Below are 19587 nucleotides of genomic sequence, written 5' to 3'. Positions count from 1 at the left end.
TATGGGTAAAGTAGTTAAGACACTGCGAGTCAAACCAGGACTAATGGTGATAACAAAATACTTTATTTCAGAGCTCAAGTTAGAAGAACAAGTGAAATAAATAAGCTGTTGCCTTTGAAAAAAAATCCTTGTAGTAAATTATATGAGACATATTTAACAGTGCACAAGTTTTTTTACTTTCATGTTCATATCACAGGTCATTTCTGGAAAATTACAGTAGATATTTTAGAGACAGAAAACAGGTATTTGGAAACTAATCATTTTTATATCTGGGGATTCAAGAAGGGGGTGGGAAAAAGAGAGCAAACCCAACCAGACTAAGTTAAACAGTCTTTGGAAACACCTACGGTTCCTCACATAAGTAAGGAAATATATTGCGGGTTGTGTATCAATAGCAACCCAGAAAGGTAGGTCAGTGGTGTGAATAAAGTACCATCCTTTGGAGTTTCCTTATAGCTTCACTGAAAAAGTAATATTTTCAAGAATTTATATATAATAAACCTTGCATGCTCCCTTGCTTTTGGAAGCAATGCGCCAGATTTCTTTGGAAAGGAACTGAGGCATTTAGAAGACAAACAGTGTTTTCCAACATTGGATTTGTTATAGACAGCAATAAAATAACATAAAAATCCCCACCTCTCTCTTTACAATTTCTAATTTACAAATCTGTAGCATGTGCAACATTATCTTACTGCCAATGGCAGGGAAGAATTACTGCCACAGACTAAATATTGCAAGGAAAGCACGGATGCTGCCCAACCCTCCATCAGGATGGATATCTCAAGTAGGAACTGGAAAAAAGTTACATTCTATTCAGTGGCTCCGACTTCCTGCAAGCACCAGCTAATAAACTGAAGAAGAGAAAACTAAAGATAGTAATGTCACATTGTACATGTCTTACTAAACTTTAACAGGGAGACGGATGCACATGTGCATTTGAGTACAGATATGAATATGTGGGTAGCAAGTATATGCCCTCTGTAACTTATAGCATGGCCCTTATTTCTGCAAGCTAAGACTTGCTATATGCCACATTAATTAAACACTAAAGACACAACATATGCTACGGCTTTTCTTCTAGCACAATGTTTAATCATTTTCTATCTCACATTTATAAATGCATACCTTTGAGTCATTACGGTCTCCCCAAACACAAAATAAACCTCAAAGCTTTATTATCTTTAATTCTGAATTTGTCAACAGCCAGGAGAAAGAAATGAAGAGGTATACAAAGCTACAAGAATGTCTTCTCCCTATGATTGGTGTGTACCCTAGCTTTTGGTCCAGATAGCAGCTACTGGCATATACTCAAGTATAAGTCTAGAAATTTTAGTCAAATAACCTTGGGTGAATTTATCCATGGATCAATGTAACTACTGAATCTTAACTTTTATCAAAAAAAGGAACCATCCCCTTCTCTGAGTAGAGTGGTGAACGGTGAGAGCTTAGTCTGTTTACCTAAAAGAAGTACCAACTCCCTTTATCCTCTCTGCCATGGCACTGCTTCTGGCCTATTTGAATGCCTGGATAGGCACATGGTAATGACAGCAGCTCTTTGAATTTTGTCCTCAAAGGACTGATGCTTTCTCCTCTGCATAGAATGACCCTCAACATTCACAGGTCATATCAAAATCCATAATTTTGGCCCCTAAACTTGCCTTTGACTTGTATACAAGGAATACCAGGAATAAAGACTGCAACTTTGAGTTTTCTGGTCCTACTGAAAGATTTTCTGTTAAGACTTTCTGGTCTTTGCTATCACAAATACCTCTCCGGAGGTTTTCCAGAGTAGTTTGCCTTTGGTTTGCAAGTGGAAGAAGTCTTGGCTTGGCTGGGTCTCTTCTAGAACATCCTCTGCTACCTTACAGGTTGAGCTTGTTGCTCTCTTTGCTGGCTGCTAAGGAAGTCTCAAAGCCTCTTCCATCTCAGTTTATTCACAGTCTGAACTTCTGTAGTTTTTTCCTTCCCTTATTTGACACAACAATCTTCCTTCCTTTCCATTTCATTCCATTCCAGCTCTGGGTTTTTCTCAGAGCTTGTGATAAGCATACAGCAATGGATAATCTCAGTATTGAAGGGAGAAGACAAGACACATTCATTATTTACAGCTGCTTCATTTGCCTTCTATCATGGAGATGACTCAGAAGAAAGATAGAGAGCAGAAAGTCTCAGAGGATGAATCAATTCCCGACTTGGCACACAACAGCTTACTTGCCCTGTAACCAGCCAGGTCACATACATTACAAGTCTGTGCTCTGCAAAATAAAAAGGGGACATATTGGATTTTTAAATGTACTATTTAAATTTAAATCCCACTTGACTCCATGTAGAATTAAAACTGGGTAACAATATTACTGACATAATATGCACGAAATATACAGGAATGTTATACATCAGGCACAGACACTGACAGGTTAAGATTCCGCTTTTCTAACTGGTGAAGGGCAAAGGTAGCTTTTGCTTGATGTATGTCCTTGTTTGTGGTGAATATAGACATATCTACTTCACCAAGTGTATAGTATATTTGCATGAAATAAATCTGAACCAAGTAATTGAATATGTCCATTCCATAATAGTCCCATTGTTATTGTCTTGCCATTTTATACCGCACTTTATTGTCCATTTAACTGTGAAATTTCCTTTCCCCATTTCGTAACACTCTGCACTTTGCCTGGGATCTACGACTTAGTCTCCTGTTTTTAATACTGTATCCTGCTTGTTGATCTTAATGATTGTTTTTATTGATGTTGATGTTTTTTACTGGGATAATTGTTTTATTGCTTTGTTTCTGTTATTTGTTTGTTTTATCGGGCCAGGCCCCATGTAAGCCTCCCCGAGTCCCTTCGGGGAGATGGGGCGGGGTATAAAAATAAAGTTATTATTATTATTATTATTAATTCCCTCCATGCAATGATGTACAATAAGGATGCATAGGGCCAGGCTTTAGCACAGAGGGTTAATTGCCAAGCTGCAATAAATCTTGCCAACTGGAAGGTTGACAGTTCGAAGCCTGGGTCAGGGTGAGCTCCTGACCTTTAGCCCAGCTTCCGCCTACCTAGCAGTTCAAAAACAAATGTGAGTAGATAAATAGGAACCGCATTAAAAAGCAGGGTGATATTTAAGCTTGGCGTTTAGATCAGAAAAAAGGAGGAAGTTTACAAAGAAAACTCTTCTGTGGGAGGTGGAGTGACAGCACCCTCCGGTGGCCAGAAGCAAACACATCCTCCAAAGATGTTAAAAGATGGGAAAGCCTATATATACCTCTATCTGTTGTCTGTCTTATCATTGTTATAATTGGCATTGAATGTTTTGCCGTATGTGTTCTGTGATCTGCCCTGAGTCCCCTTTGGGATGAGGAGGGAGGAATATAAATACTGTAAATAAATAAATAATAAATAAATAGTATACCTGTTAAAATAACATAACAAAGGGATTTCATATTTATCATAGATGAGAACCCAATTGACCTTTGGGGTGCAGATGTTTTGTTAATTGTGTTCCAACTGATTCAGAAATACATGGTAAGGGGATTTAACAACATTAATTATTAATAAACATAAAATGCAGATTTATCATAAACTATGTTTTGGAATGTATTTACTACATACCCATTCTTCCAAAAAGGACCACAACAATACTGCTCTAAATGTATAATCCATCTACAGAGCAAAGCTAGACTACATTCATTTTTAAAATGCGAGAGCCAATCTAGACATAGCATCTATTTCTTATAGATTTGACAGCTGGGGTGGATTGCAGAGGATTGGATCAGGCTGCGGCACTGGGTTTTCACCATGAAGGGGAAAGGGAACAGGTACCCAAATTGTATCAGTCTTTCTCTTTTTGTCTCCATAATTAATAGTTGCTTTGAAGATATGATTTAAAATGAGAGGCTGGGAAATATTTAACCTTTATTTAATGGAAAGTTCCAGGCCTGGACTGCTCATTTCATGATTACTTTGACTACTAAGTGTAGCCATTATTAACCCATGTACAAAATGCTTAAAAAGAAAATATATAAGTGGCCTTACCAGTTACCACAAGCACTGTTGTACGGTGGAGGATTTTCACTTAAAATCAAATCATTTGTCTCCAAACTAGGAGTTACTGTTTGCAATGGATAGTCAGCAAAGTAAGGTGGCGGCGGCGGCGGAAACACCATTACAGTATCACCTATAAAGAAAACCCAGAGCTTTAAAATCAAATTCTTCTGCAGGTGGTCTTCATTACAATATGTAAGACATTCCTATTTCTAAAGTGCAAAACATGTTACATTAGTGAAATAAATACAGTATGCTTCATGAATAAAAGACAGATACAGCTATAATTATATACTATTTCTCTTCATTCCCTGTGGATTAAACTTTTAGTGAACTTTTAAAAAGAGTTCTACTGACAGCTACACATAAGAGAAATATTCACTGTACAACCAATTTCATTTTTTATACAGTTTATTGGTGAGGAAATTTTCAAAAGCTTCAGTTTCTTTCCCAGGTAAGATATTAATGGTTCTTTGTCTTTTATTTATGCAAACCATTTTTCCAAACGGTGCCCCAATGAAGTACATCAGTCAATTAATGATAATTGTAACCAATACAGGCAGTCCCTGAGTTACAAACATCTTATTTACAAACATTTCTTAGTTAAGAATGGGGGCGAGATGACAGGAAGTGAAAGAAATTTACTCCTTGGAAGGGAAATTTACTCGAAAGAGTTATCATGGGGAAACAGTGTCTCCACTGATGCTTTATGTCCAATCCTTGTTTCCCCAACAAGCCATCTTAAAAAAAATCCAATTATCACAGGGACAGAAAGTGTGGTGAAATCTTTTAAACCAGGTCAGTGTCAGCAAAACAAACACCACAGGAGTGTCAACCCTTCCTTATGCAATCCAAAGCTAAAAAGTATGTATTTTTGGCTGGAGTTACACTTAAAAATGTACCTGTTCAAACTTAAAACAAATTCAACTTAAGAACAAACCTACAGAAACTATCTCTTTAGTAACTTGGTGACTGCCTGTAGTTAACCAATTAAATTTACATATGTGTAAGAATAATTGGCAAAAGCCCTATCTTATTTGTTTTTAGATTACTGGTATATGCATAAGTCAAAGGGAGGTTTGGGGGCTAAAATTATAGATTTTAATATGATGCAAGGACAGCCCTGTAACTAGAAAAAAAATTGGGAGGGGTTGAGCCCCCCCCCTTCCCCCTAGATGCCTTTTCAGGCCAGTGTCTCCAGATCTGGCAAGAGATCTCAACACAGCCCTGAAGTTACCATCATTTCTGTTTTCTACCTATTTCCTTTATCATGAAGACTTTTTCACTGTGATTTAGCAAGAAGTTTTCAGCCAAGCACAAATTGTTCTAATGGTACTTTTTTTTTGTGTCTATCGAAAACTTCTATTGAATTTTCCCATCGCACAAATGGTTTACCAACCAATGTACCAAGCTTCTGATGAGACCTTTATCCCCAACTTCTCTTCCAAACACCACACCGTACTTACAGAGTGCACCTTGTACATGAAATTAAATGAGCAGGCTAACCAGGAAAATCTGTTGAACCATTTGGGTTAAAAACTTAGGATGCCTCTTCTTATCCGCAGGAAATACATATCCTGGCAATAGAGTCTGTGGATTTTGCACTAATTGAGCTTTCAGCTGGTCATCAGAAACAGTCTTGTTCATATAAAGTCCAATGACACAGTTTCTTCTCTTTGCTCCTGTTCCATTATTTCTTTGGCAGGGCTTGGATTAGATGAACTAGTGGTAGACACCTCAGCTTCCACAGTTTCCACCTGCAATCCAGGTCAAATCAACCCCCCCCCCTTTAGACTTTCTCTCCCAGCTGCAGGTAGACCAACTTGCTAACTCCAACTATGTCAGCTATTGCAGCTATTGCAATGTGAATTGGTAGAAAGGTAGGTAATGATAGTGTGAATAATCAAAATTTGGTTGAGATAGTGCTTGTAATTTTTGCTTCTTGTGTATTTGGCATGGGGATTTGGTTAACTAGTTAAAATTCATGAGTAAACCAGGTGTTGTTGTTTTTTACCTTAAACATTTCGGGGGTGGTTTGAACCCCTAAACCACCCCCTTGGCTATGGACTTGTGCATGGAAAAGCCCCTGTGCTGATCTCCTCTACTCTCTTGATGCTCTTCTAAGGGGACGTGCCAAAGAGATGCTGTTGCCATCATTTTCCCACCCAGGCATTCAAAACAGCCAGAAACAGCATAACCGTGGAGAGTAGAAGGGGCGACTGCTTCTTTTAGGTTCTCCCTGGAAGGACTAAGTTCTCACCTTTCTCCAGGCTACTCAGAGAAGGAGCTGGTTTCATCTTTGATAAGAGTTAAGGTATAGCACTCACACTGACTCAAGGATAAGTCAATCCTGCCTTTTGGGTTTGTCAATTTTTTTTACTTATATTTGATTTCACATCTGTGATTCTAAAAATACACCCCGTTTTTAGAAATGTTCATATAGGGGGAAAAGTGCATCTTAGAATTGAAGAAATACACGGCATACTATATACAGTATGCTCATCTCACTTGACTTTTCTTCTTCAACATCTTTGATTCTACAGTTTTCCTTTTCTTTCCCTATCCTTCAAGAGCTGAGACAATATAGCAATCTTTTCAAGAGACTTTTGCCGAGCTGCCTACTGGCAAGATTATTGGCCCGGGGCCTTTTACTTACCTACAGTAACATGAAATGAATCAGGGTTGAGTTGCTCCTCTTCATGGGCAGAAGATTCTTGAACGAGATTTACATTTTGTTTCTTTTTAATGTGAGCTATCACAAAGAAACACAATCCAATAAGCACAATCAAAGGGCCCATCGTTTGAACAGAATGAAATCCACAGTCTTGAAGTTCAACGCTGGATGTATTGCTGTGGTTAAACTGTTGCTGGTAACGCCATCCTGGGCTGCATCCAGGGATCCATATGCCAAGGACACTAATAAGCATCCCACTAGTTAAAAATAAAAAGCCGAAGACCAGAAACTGAGCAAACTGGCAGTTTCCTCGACAAAAAACAAAACCGTAGACCTGGTCATTGTGCAGCTGGACTTCTTGAAGGTAGCCTTTGGCTCTTGACTGTGCCAGAATGATGCAAACTAGTCCAACCACAGCAAGTAAGGGCCCGATGATTTTAAGGGCTCCTTTACAGTCGCCAAAGCCCCCACTTGGACATGTCTGCAAGACAAACATTGAAAGCAGAAATCCAGCACATAACAACGTAATGCCAAAAACAAAAAGGAAAGAGATAAGCTTCCTAGGGTGTCCATTGTCTCCTTCTACTCCATTCACGGTACCAGGAACTGGATACATTATTAATTTTTTAAAATGCTTCTTCAAGCTATTATATGTTTTCTTCTAAGGAAACCATGGTGATGGTACACTTCATTAGGCCTGAGAATTAAAACAAAAATATGACAACAATTATTAAACTAGAGAACATATAGAGATAATTTTACAGATTCATTCTAGTCCTGACTAACAACTGTTGGTTGGAGTTCGGAATTCTCCTATGCTTCCTTGCTTCAAAAGACCTTGAAGCTATGCTGACAGAATGTCATCATTTTTAAGAATAGTACCTGGGAATAAAAGAGGACCTTCTGAAGGCAAAGCATGTGCATTGCTATTGAGCTACAACACTTTTCGTAAGCGCAATAAACCTGCAAAATGGAGAGATCAGTGTTTCTCAACCTGGGGGTCGGGACCACTGGGGGAGGCAAGGGGGGGTGTCAGAGGGATTGCCAAAAACCATCAGAAAACACATATTTCTGATAGTCTTAGGAACTCCTTTGGCAGAGAAGGCTGGATGTCGATGAACTACAAATTTAAAAGACAAGGTCAATACCCACCAAACCCTTCTAGCATTTTCTGTTGGTCATGGGAGTTCTGTGGGATACGTTTGTTTCAATTCCATCATTGGTGGAGTTCAGAATGCTCTTTGATTGTAGATGAACTACAACTAGAACTCCCAAATGGCAAAATCAATCCCCCCAACCCCACCAGTATTCAAATTTGGCATATCGGGTATTTGAGCCAAATTTGGTCCAGTGAATGAAAATACATCCCACATATCAGATATTTACATAACAATTCATACAGTTATGAAGCAGCAAAAAATAATGTTATGGTTGGGGTTGTGGCATTAGGAAGGTTGGGAACCACTGGGAGAGAGTCAATGTTTCACTGCATTCTCAGACTCATCTGGGAGAAACAAGAGGACCCCAATTAGTTTTTAAAATCTTGCACTTATACTTTTATTTTGACTTCTGCATTGTTTTTAACATGTTCTTGGGGGCTTCAGATTCCCCAACCTTGACTAGAGAACTGAACTCTGAGGAAAAAAATCTTAGTATAAATACCAGGAGTCACAAAATTATCTGAAAGACCTTGAACCACCACTCCCAGATTTACTTACCTGTAAAAGAAAAAAGGAAGAACACATAAAAACTGCATTTTAGGACATACACGTGACAGATAGGTAATAGTGTGATATATGTCAGGAAAGAGACCATTAGAGATATGACGGGGAGGTTTTGCATTTACTTAGCAGAAGGGATGTCCAAAGTCCATCAGCTGTTAACTTATGATTTAAAAAGGAACTCAGCTATGTATCAGTCAGTTATAGTAAACAGTAAAACCCTGAATCTGGAAAAAAAGCTTATATACTATGTAGGATGTGCTCATAACGAGATTTTTTTAAACTAATAAATATATTACAATGTATTAAATACAAAGAAAATAACAAAATACGAATTAGCTTGCTTTTGGCATTAAAAAACCCCAAAAATGTACAGAACTGATCAGGATTTCTCTGTCCCTAAAAGAATGTAAATCCGGGCTTGATCCTTCACTCTGGTTACATATTCGAAGCAGGAGGAGGGAAAAGGGGAATCCTCACTTTTCCCAATTGGATGGTACAATAGGCTCTATTCCACGTGAACAACTTTAGTACACGATGATATCTTTCCACAATTCCCACTTATTTCGACAAAGCTGTTTTAAAGGTATATATTAAACTCATTCTAGATACCCTCCTGCTCTGCTTTAGCAAAGGGGCACAAAACATTTGGATAAATGAACTAACTGAGTCTGTTTAAAACACCTTGAGTAAAAGCTGATTAACATAACTACCCCAAACACAAATGAAGAAATATCACAAGGATAGGAATAATATGCTGCTAGGTAACATGTTAGGAGCAGACTGAAAATTGATTTAAAACAAGCACGACCAAAGTGCAGTCCACTCAATGTTATTAGAGTACACCTTTGATCAGGTCTATCCATCATAGCCAATGTTGAAGAACGGTAGCAGTTGCAATTTAATAATATTTGGAAACATGCACTTTACTCACCACAAGCATAAATGTTCAACCTAAGGCAGTTTTGTTACAGGTGAACAACTTTGCACTTAGTGGGGCCCGAATGACAGATGGTAGTTTGAGGTTCCTGAAGTCGTAGTCTAGATGTGGCCTGAATACACTGGTCTATACAGTTGTTGTTCGGTAATAAATTAAGGCTTACTTGGGTAGATAGATAGATAGATAGATAGATAGATAGATAGATAGATAGATAGGATCGGACACTAAATTAACTTGTTTTATATCTTATTTCGTTATCAAGCACAGCCTTGGAGTCAAGCATTATGCTGCAAAGCAACTAAGTTTCACTGCAGCACAGCAGTGCTAGGTAGCAGTTTTTAAACTCGAGGGCTGCATTCCCCATGGACAATCTTCAGGAAGGGCTCCATGCCAGCAGTGGGTGGAAACAAAGTAAATATGGCATGACTGCTTTACTATTATTCCTTGTTCACGCATTCTGTTGCTCATGTTAGATATTTGTTGTTGTTGCTATTCTGTGTCTTCAAGTTGTTTCTCACGTATGGCAGCCCTATCATGGATATTTCTAGGACTAAGAGTATGTGACGTACTCAAGGTTACACAGTGAGTTTTAATGGCCAAGCATGGATTCGAGATTTTCCAGAGTTGTAGTTCCATGCTCAAATCACTATGCCATGCTCGATTACCATATAATTAATATATGTGTATGTGTATATATACACATGTGGAGCCCCTGGTGGCAGAGTGGATGAAACTGCCGAGCTGCTGAACTTGCTGACCAAAAGGTTGGCGGTTTGAATCTGGAGAATGGGGTGAGCTCTTGTTGTTAGCCAACCTAGAAGTTCAAAAACATGCAAATGTGAGTAGATCAATAGGTACCGATCCAATGGGAAGGTAACTGTGCTCCATGCAGTCATGCTGGCCACGTGACCTTGGAGATGTCTACGGACAATGCTGGCTCTTCGGCTTAGAAATTGAGATGAGCACCAACCCTCAAGAGTCGGACACGACTAGACTTAATATCAGGGGAAAACCTTTGCCTATACACACGCACATATACATTGGCTCAGTGTTTCATATTTTCCTGGTTCATGCAACTATGCATTGGTTTAATGGAAAGCATAACTAAATAGAGGTGTAGGAAAATCTTCATGGACATTACAGTACATGAGAAGAGTGGTGGAAAAGGAAAGATTATTCTTTCTTTCTCCGGCTGTCTCTCCCCTGAAATCACTCCCCTGTGGCATTTAGACTTGAAAGAGCAATGGAAAGCTTTGTTTCCAGATTAAATCTGTAAGTAGTGTCGCCTGGTAAGAGAATATTGAAAGGAAGCGTGAAAAGGCTGTGGGCCAGAAGTGCTAGCTGAACAGAATACTCACAGGCTTTAAGGTCCCACTGCTGCAACGGTCTACATTGTGGAAAATCTTTATCTTGCTCCTTATATGGAACTTCACAAGATTCTCAGAATATGATACTTGCTCTCTTGCCTCACCAAAAAGGAATAGTATCCATACTGTCCAGGGCTTAGAAGACTACAGGACTGGGATATTCCTAGTATGAGATGTATTAATAACAGAAATTGTGCTTGGAGAAATGCAGATGGATACTGCTGCCTGGTATCTTTCTGACAACATTTTACACACATATATATTTCTTTTTAAAGTGGCAAAACAACGTACAAATCAGAGAACTAGTATGGGACTTGTGGTTTCCATGAAATTTAATTATGTTCTCCAGTTCCCCAGATATAGTCTTTATGCCAGTAAAGATAGTGCATCAAAAACATTTTAATCACAGGTTGCTTGTGCACAGAGGCTTTTCCAGATTAATTTATTTATGCAACCAACAGCCCTCTTAACTGCTGACACATCTGGCATGAATCCCTTATCTGTTCATGAAACAGGTATGAATATCTTACGGGATTCACAAGAGCTTTACTTTTTTCTTCCAGGAAAAATGTAGATCTGGAATCAGAAGGAAGGCCCTCAGTCAGCCAAAAATCTATTTCATAAGCTACCAGAGTAAATCTTTGTAGTCTTTTTCTCTCTCTCGCAATTAGGGTCAATAGGCCTGGATTAATGATTTAGAGTTACACTCAAAACTCTGACAAGTGAACCACATAACTCACAACCTCTGGGGATGCCTGCCATAGATGCAGGCAAAACATCAGGAAAGAATGCTTCTGGAACATGGCCCGGAAAACTCACAGCAACCCAGAGAACCACGTGTTCTTCTATCAAGACTCTGTCACACAAACACAGACACAGAGATTTTCTCATTCCTATCTACACTATATTTTGTATCTTATTACTCATCCTAGCTTTTCCTCAAACTGGGAATGAAAGTATCAGCTCCTTCATTATGCAGATGGGAAGCACTGAAAGATTAGCTAAACTTAAGGATTGCCTATCTGTCTTCAATAGATTTTGCTCAACAGTAGGAGCTCAGTTCTGCTCAGGCTATCTGATGTGGGAGACCAGAAATTTTCCCCACTAAACTGCCATGGACTGATATCATGTTTGTGTCCATTCGCCACAACTGTTTATTTTTTCCTAGAAGGTCACCATAGATATGCAGCTAAACTGGTTGCAGACTGCCATTCAACTCACAGACCAGCACTGTTCTAACCTACTTGGCATCCAAGTGAATCCAGCATTGTCAAGTGGTGCTTCCACATCATATATAAATGGGATTTCATTAATCAGGTGACAAAGCTAGGTTACAAATATAATAAAAACAAAGTCCAGTTCAAAATGTAGCCAAATTCAACCATAGTTTTTCAAGACTTGATAAACAGAACCAGGTCAGACAAGCAATACAACACTTGCTTTCTAGACTTTATGTATACTTAAACAAGATGAATTATCCCAAGGCATGCTGGTTTTCACAGGCTGTTAGAGTTTATTACTCAGGAGTAAACTCAAAAAGCCAAGCAACCCCTTTATCTCAGGCAACACTTAGCATCCTGCTTCCCTTCCCTCCAGGACTTTCTGAATGCACGTTAATTCTCAACTGTCCAAACAACATGAGGGAAGAAACTATCTTATGAAAATATAACTATTATTACTAGGACCCAAAGTAGTTCACACTTTAAACAGTAATACAATTAAACATGTATTAAGAAACCAATTCAGCTCGATCACCCAATTCAATTGGTTTTAAAAGAAGAAAAACAGACTAGGCGAAGAAAGTGGAATCTATACAACAAAACAGGATTATGGCCTACATTGGACAGAATGTAAATAAGGCACGAGATAGACCAATACTAGTCTAAGAGAACCTATACTAAGTCAAAAAAGCAGCTAGATATACATCATAGCTGTTTGTTGGCATTCCACTGATTGGCGATGAAGAAGGAAAACTCAGAATAGGTGTTATGCCAGGTGCTAGGCTTGAACATTATTCCAGTGACCACTTCCATAAACAATAAGCAGAAATCCCCAATGGTAGGGAATAGCCAAGGAAAAGGATATTGAATGACAACCTTTATTTCAGCAATGTGAGAACGGGCAAAAAGAAGCCTAATTCTTTCTGAAGGGCATATGACTAGGACATGACTGAATGTACTGCATAAAACGGAGGCAGTTATTCCAGTCACCAGACGAAAAATTAGATTGATAGATTATAAAACATTGTGGCAGCTCACATGTGCAGAACCATAAAGTCAAAACAAGAGGAAAGATCATGAGGTCATGCTGCCATCCAGTTTGCATTTACTTCAGAATGTAAGGCATACTGAACACTGACCAATGTACAAGAATAGCACAAGTTAATGAAGCAAAACCTTGGACAAAAAGAAACCACCACAGAAGAGAACAGACATAAATAAAAACAGGACAAAGACAGGATGCTCTGAGATTTTGCTCTGTTCTACGCAAAGGCAGGAAAAGGGGGAGAAAACCTCAAGCAAGGGTCAAGGAACGTTCTCCAAAGGTGTTCTGTTGTTGTGTGTCTTTGTTGTTTTGACTTATGATGATTCTAATGTGAACCTATAATGGAATTTTCTTGGCAATATTTGTTCGGAAGGACTTTGCTTTTGCCTTCCTCTGAAGCTAAATGGGGATTCATACCTCCACTCAACTGTTGCTGTTGTTATGTGCCCTGAACTACAGCATGGGTGGGAAGCGTGTGGACTACCACATTCAGTTTTCCTCACTTTAGCTATGTTTGCTAGGAACTGCAGTCTAAAAACACATGTAATGCTGCACGATCCCCACCTCAGTCTAGAAAGCAATACATATTTATTTTTATTTAGCAGACATTAACACTATAATTGTACAACAAAGAGGGATCAGCCCAGCTACAGCTTTAGTTGTTATGAAATCGCACTCAAGCCACTGAAAGTTCTGTAACTTCCAAAGATTTCACCATATCGAACAGTACATTTTTCTAACAATCTGACCAGAAGCAGATTCAGTGAAGGATATAGGAAGCCATAGAAAAAATGACGAATTGGGCCAATACATGAGGTATCCAATGAAAACTAGCAGTATATCTACAATGTAGATTTAATGCAGTTTGGCATCACTTGAACAGTCATGGCTCAATGCTATGGAATACCGGGAGTTGTAGTTTGGTGAGTCACCAGCACTTTTTGACAGAGAAGGCCAAAGACCTTGTAAAAATACAGCTCCCATGATTCTACAGCATCGAGCCATGGCAGTTAAAGTAGTACTGAATTACATTATTTCTACAATGTAGATGTGCCTATAGGGAGGCTAAAGCTTTGTTGTACAAAGGAAGCAAATAAAGGGATTGTATGTATTATGTAATTTCTGCTAGTTAATAGTGAAACAGCCTAAATCATAGCAGCATTGGATCTCTAGAAATCTGTATTGGAAATAACTGCACCCAGTCTCTGGGCACATATTCATTTGGAAATAAATGGCAATCATAACCTTAATGAAAAGGGGAAATGATGTCATATCCGTTTGGCAAATGTGAATCTCCATGAACATGTGGAGACCACCTTTTGAAAACCACTAGTCAAGAAAAGCATGATCTTGTTAGAAATCAACCCTTTGAACAAGTAATATTCATAAGCATTCATGTAATGGCACACAGGAAACTCAACTGTTAAACTGAAGAACCATGTCTTTGAACTGCCAAAGATGAAGACATGCCACTACAAAAATATATTTGGTTAGCAGATGATGGTTGTTTCTTTGAAGTTGAAATTTCAGTTGCCCAAAAGATATACACTCCCTTAAAACTTCTTAGTTTAAAATATGCACTCAGAGAGATAAAAAAAGACTTCTTTGAAAAATAACATCTCTTTTACTCACAAAAATCTTGTATTAATTCACCATACAGGCATATTTCTTATTTAAGTTCAGTTATGGATAGGATGTAGTTCTCTGTGTGCTGAGTACACAGGGTATCATTCTTAATCAATAGTCCATAGTCTTTAGGTATACTTGTACTCACTGAAGTCCAAAAGTCATACTTCTCTACTGAAGTCCAAACAGCAACATGCATCCACATCCACTGAGGTATGATGCAAACATGCATCCACCTCCACTGAGGTGTAAAGCAGACACTGAATACTAAATGGAGTACTGAGTCTGAACACGCTCAGTACAATCACATGTCTATAAGCCCCTCCCACATGAAAGAGGTACAGTTAAACTGGCAAATCAACATACGCATTGGATAAAAGGTAAAGATAAAGGTTTCCCCTGACATTAAGTCCAGTCATGTCTGACTCTGGGGGTTGGTGTTCATCTCCATTTCTAAGCCGAAGAGCCAGCGTTGTCCATAGACTCCTCCAAGGTCATGTGGCCGGCATGACTGCATGGAGCACCATTACCTTCCCGCCAGAGCGGTACCTATTGATCTACTCACATTGGCATGTTTTCGAACTGCTAGGTTGGCAGGAGCTGGAGCTAACAGCGGGCGCTCACTCCGCTCCCGGGATTTGAACCTGGGACCTTTCGGTCTGCATAGAATACAGGTTAGCAAATATATACATTAACAAATAAATAGCAAAAGGCTTGGGAGGCTGCTATTTCCAACAGTCTGCCAGATAAACTTCCACATTCAACAGGGATGCTTACTGACAACATCTGAAGGGTGACCTTTGACCTGAACAATAACGAGTAGACAATACAGCTGGCAGCACTTTATTGACACCTTGACACCACTCTTTTATAATCAAAGAGGCATATTTGTTTTATGTTAAAGTCAACGAGAACAAACTGAAACAAACCCAACCCAGAAGTTATTGATGGCACAGCTCTCTCCAGTGATTGCTCAACCATAACACTGGACATAGGTGTATAAGTCTGCATATTTCCCCATTCAGATAGATCAAGCTCACTTCTCTGCATTATTAAAAAGCCAAACATTTCTAATCCCGCTGCACTGATTTCCGGAGGGGTGTCAGTTTCTTGAAGGCAAAACAACAAAGCTTCTGATAACACTCACAGTTATGAAGGCACAAACCTATTTCATCACTTATGAATGGGTTCGTTTTCCTGAGTGATATTCCCACCAGAAAAAGGATAGAAATCCAGTTCACCCAGTTGTATCTGGCATGGGCAAACTTTGGCCCTCTGGGTGTTTTGGACTTCAACTCCCCCAAATCCTAACAGCCTCAGACTGAGGCTGTTAGAAATTGGGGGAGTTGAAGTCCAAAACACCCGGAGAGCCAAAGTTTGCCCATGCCTGAGTTAAATAGCATCAAAGAGTTAGCAGAGCAAACAAATTGATACCTAAATTGGGCCTCTATCACCAAGTTATGAACACAAAGCAAATAGAAAATGCAATAGACTCTCAGTTAACTGGAACTCAAGCAACTAAAACTCCCAAGCAACTGGCAAAAATGAAGAAATAATACTTGAAATAAAAAATCTGTTTTCATAATACATTGAGTTGGAGTACATTGAGTTAAGTTTCTTTATTTTTTTGTGTCAATTCATTTTCAATTACTGTAATTCATGTTAATATCAAGTCAATACAGTTTATAGTATGGTATATAGTACAAGGCCTATTTTTCATGATAACTCTCAAGCAACCAGAAACTACATTTATCTGGGATCTACCAACCCCAATTGGTGCCAGTTAACTGAGAGTCTACCATACCCAGATTTAACATCATGGAAGACTGAACTGCTCAAAATATTATTATTATTATTATTATTATTATTATTATTATTAAACTTTATTTGTACCCCGCTAGCATCTCCCGAAGGACTCGATGCGGCTTACAAAGGCCAAAGCCTCAACACACAATATAACAATACAAAACAAAAGGCAAATTAAAAACAATTAATAGTTTTCCTTTGTTTATTTATCTAGAGACCTTCATAGTTTCCCTTATACTTAATCCAGAGCAGTCTTGACACTTTTCATCATTCGTCATGCTTGTCTTTTTCTTATAAGTTATTAGCAGCAGATGTACAAATATGGTAGAAACACTGTTCTTCATATATTTAAATCACTTCTATCCTGCCTTTCTGTATCAGGGTAATCAAAACAATTCACCCTAAAACAAGCCATGTGTATATGGCATATACCAGGCATGGGCAAACTTGGGCCCTCCAGGTATTTTGAACTGCTGGCTGTTAGGAATTGTGGCAGATGAAGTCCAAAACACCTGAAGGGCCAAAGTTTGCCCATGCCTGGTATATATGGTATGCCACGACACTGCTTCTTAAATTGGGGGTCCCCTTAGTTTGATGTTGACGTCATGAAAAATTTGACAACAGTCAAAGGTTTCTGAATGCCACCCATTTACACAAATCTGTTAGCAACAATACACAGTATTTACAGTGGACTCTGCAGAAAATATTTTAGCTGCACTCCATAAAAAGGGGAAATCAGCCTATTTGGCAAACCTTGCAAATGCTGATTTATTATCAGTAAATACTTGATTTTGATACGTATTTTATATACCTATGTAACTGGGCTCACACAAAAATTTCTTCGGCAGAAAGGGGTTGCAAGTGGAAAAAGTGTAAGAAGCCCTGTACTATGGCATAGGGTGGGGTATAGTATAAGGCCTATTTTTAATCATAACTCTTCAGCAATCAGAAACTCCTTTTATCTACCAATCAGCATTTGTCTTTTGATCATCATGTATCTGCCAATCCTCATGGATAACAGTTAACTGAGTCTAGTGTAGCAATTTCCTGGACTAGGATAAACTGAAGTGCAGGGAAGAAAGAGGGTTGGGAAAGGGGTCTTTTCATGGTTTTTTTTCAGAGTGCTAGTGGTATTATGACGTGTTGGACTTCATCTCTGGTATTACACCACCTGACATCCGCTGGGGAGTAGCAGCCAGCAATGAAAGGACCAAGGCAGTGACATCTCCAGCCCATCCCCTGTTCAGATATCAGTCAGCATGCCAACACCTTAAATCAGTGGTTCTCAACCTGTGGGTTCCCAGGGGTTTTGGCTTACAACTCCCAACAATCCCAATCAGTTTACTAGCTGTTAGGATTTCTGGGAGTTGAAGGTCAAAACATCTGGGGACCCACAGGTTGAGAACCACTGCCTTAAATCAAGAAATAGTTTTTAAGGATCTACAGAGATACTTGCAGGAACATCTCAGCAAGCGAGAGTCCAAAAGTGGCAGGCTAAAATCCGTAACCTCAAGCCATGGCTGATACCGAATGAGAGACTCCCTCCCGGGCACACAGGAGACTGGACAACTTGGAAGGCGCTGAACAGACTGTGTTCTGGCACCACGAGATGCAGAGCCTACCTTAAGAAATGAGGCCACGACATACGAGTGCAGGGAAGAGCAAACCACTGACCACCACCCATTACCATGCAGCCTGAGCCCTGCCACAGGCACAGTGGAGGGCTTTCTTATAGCAACACCAGAGGCACTCCAAGTGGCCAGCTACTGCTCAAAGGACATTTAGTATCATGAGTTTTTAAACTTTGTGTTTTCAAATATATTACAACTGCTTCTGAACGATAGATAAATAAATAAATCCCCAAATTCCTTTCCTATCCGTAATCCCAAGTGACATGATATGTCTCCTTGATTTCCACTGCCTCTTTTTCCTTCTAATGTTTGCTGCCATTTGGCTGATGTTTGTTCCAGATTTCTTGAACCCTTCTTCTTTTTGACTCATAGGATAAGGAATCAATCTCTGGATTGGGATCCCCATTAGCCGCGGAAACCCACTGGATGACGTTGGGCACAGCCACACTCTCTCATCCTCAGAGAAAGGCACATCTTCTGAACAAAGACAAGTCAGAAACACGGCTTTTTGGGCGCAGCCGCCTCTCCCTCCACAGCGACGCTAACCAGGATCCTATTTCAAAACAAGAGGGGGCGGCGGAGAGAGGCACCTCCGCGGAACACCGTGCGAAGCGGCACGTCTGAACATCACGGGCATCACGTGTCTCTCAGCCCAGGAGAGCGCCTTTGTATTATTATGATTCCGGAAGAAGGGCTAGAGGAAGGGAGGGCGATGCTGGGGGGAGCCCAAACTCTCCAAGGAACCCAAGGGCAGATAGGAGCGGGACAGCAGATCCTGTTTTGGGGAATGGAAGGGGCTTGAAGAGGGGAGAAGCGGCACAAGGCGGGCCCCGGCCCCAGCCCGGCCTCTCCTTCCCTCCCTCTCGGCCTGTTTACATAACCCCAAGCCCGCTGCTGGGTACCTTGCGCCAAGGCCGCCTTTGGCTCGGCCTCGGTGGGGAGGAGAAGGGGGTCGGGGGCCCGGAGCCGGGAAACGGGGTCGCCCGGAGTGACCTTGAGCTGCAGCGGCGCCTCTGCTTGGCTGCTGCCGCCGCGTCCTCCTCGTCGTCGTCGTCTTCTCCCAGCGCGCCCTCTGGGGAGGAAGCAGCCCTTCCGCGACCCACGGAGCCTCCAGCCCACGCAGGAGAGGGGGAAGGGGAGGGGGCTCCTCGGACTCACGTGTGCCCCGCGCAGGAAGGCAGGCGGGGGAGCCGGAGCGCATCCGCATCGGCCGGTCTCCTCCTCCTGCTCAAGGGCGCAGGTGCGAGGCGAGCCTCCTTGGCTGCGCGCTGGTCCAGGGAGCCTCGGCTACGCGCGACGTGAGGCTCTGGGCGCTTGGTGTCCTTCTCCGGGAGGCAGCGTGCTTGTTCTCTCGCCCGGGAGCCCCACGGAGCAAGAGGCAAGGACGGAACGTGTCCCAGTCCGGCACGCAAAGGAGCCAGGCATCACAAGTGGGCCCGTCTGCACCACCCAACATCCCATGCCTTGGAGACAATGCCTCTTTTGCGAAACACAGTCAAGCCTTTTTACTCGCAAAC

At 40.6% G+C, this 19587-nt stretch overlaps 1 protein-coding gene across 3 annotated transcripts; it reads right to left on the bottom strand.

Moving 5' to 3' along the window:
• Window positions 1-41: 41 nt before the first annotated feature.
• On the bottom strand, window positions 42-19367 carry tmem171 (transmembrane protein 171). 3 transcript variants are annotated; one of them, XM_062972315.1, is made up of 4 exons: window positions 19229-19367; window positions 6697-7411; window positions 4032-4173; window positions 42-2255 (listed from the first exon to the last, which is right to left on the bottom strand). In XM_062972315.1, coding segments are annotated over exons 2-4 (777 nt in total). In that variant the 5' UTR covers window positions 7331-7411; window positions 19229-19367; the 3' UTR covers window positions 42-2254. The 3 variants fall into 3 exon arrangements, with proteins under 3 accessions (XP_062828385.1, XP_003216368.2, XP_008101177.1); XM_003216320.4 differs by having other exon boundaries at window positions 18973-19272; XM_008102970.3 differs by lacking the exon at window positions 19229-19367 and adding an exon at window positions 19064-19192.
• Between the last annotated feature and the right edge of the window lie 220 nt (window positions 19368-19587).

The sequence above is a fragment of the Anolis carolinensis genome, chromosome 2, assembly GCF_035594765.1.
Source record: "Anolis carolinensis isolate JA03-04 chromosome 2, rAnoCar3.1.pri, whole genome shotgun sequence".
In the NCBI taxonomy this organism is placed as follows: domain Eukaryota; kingdom Metazoa; phylum Chordata; class Lepidosauria; order Squamata; family Dactyloidae; genus Anolis; species Anolis carolinensis.
Note: the sequence above shows the minus strand (reverse complement) of the source record. Positions and strands in the feature narration are given on the sequence as shown.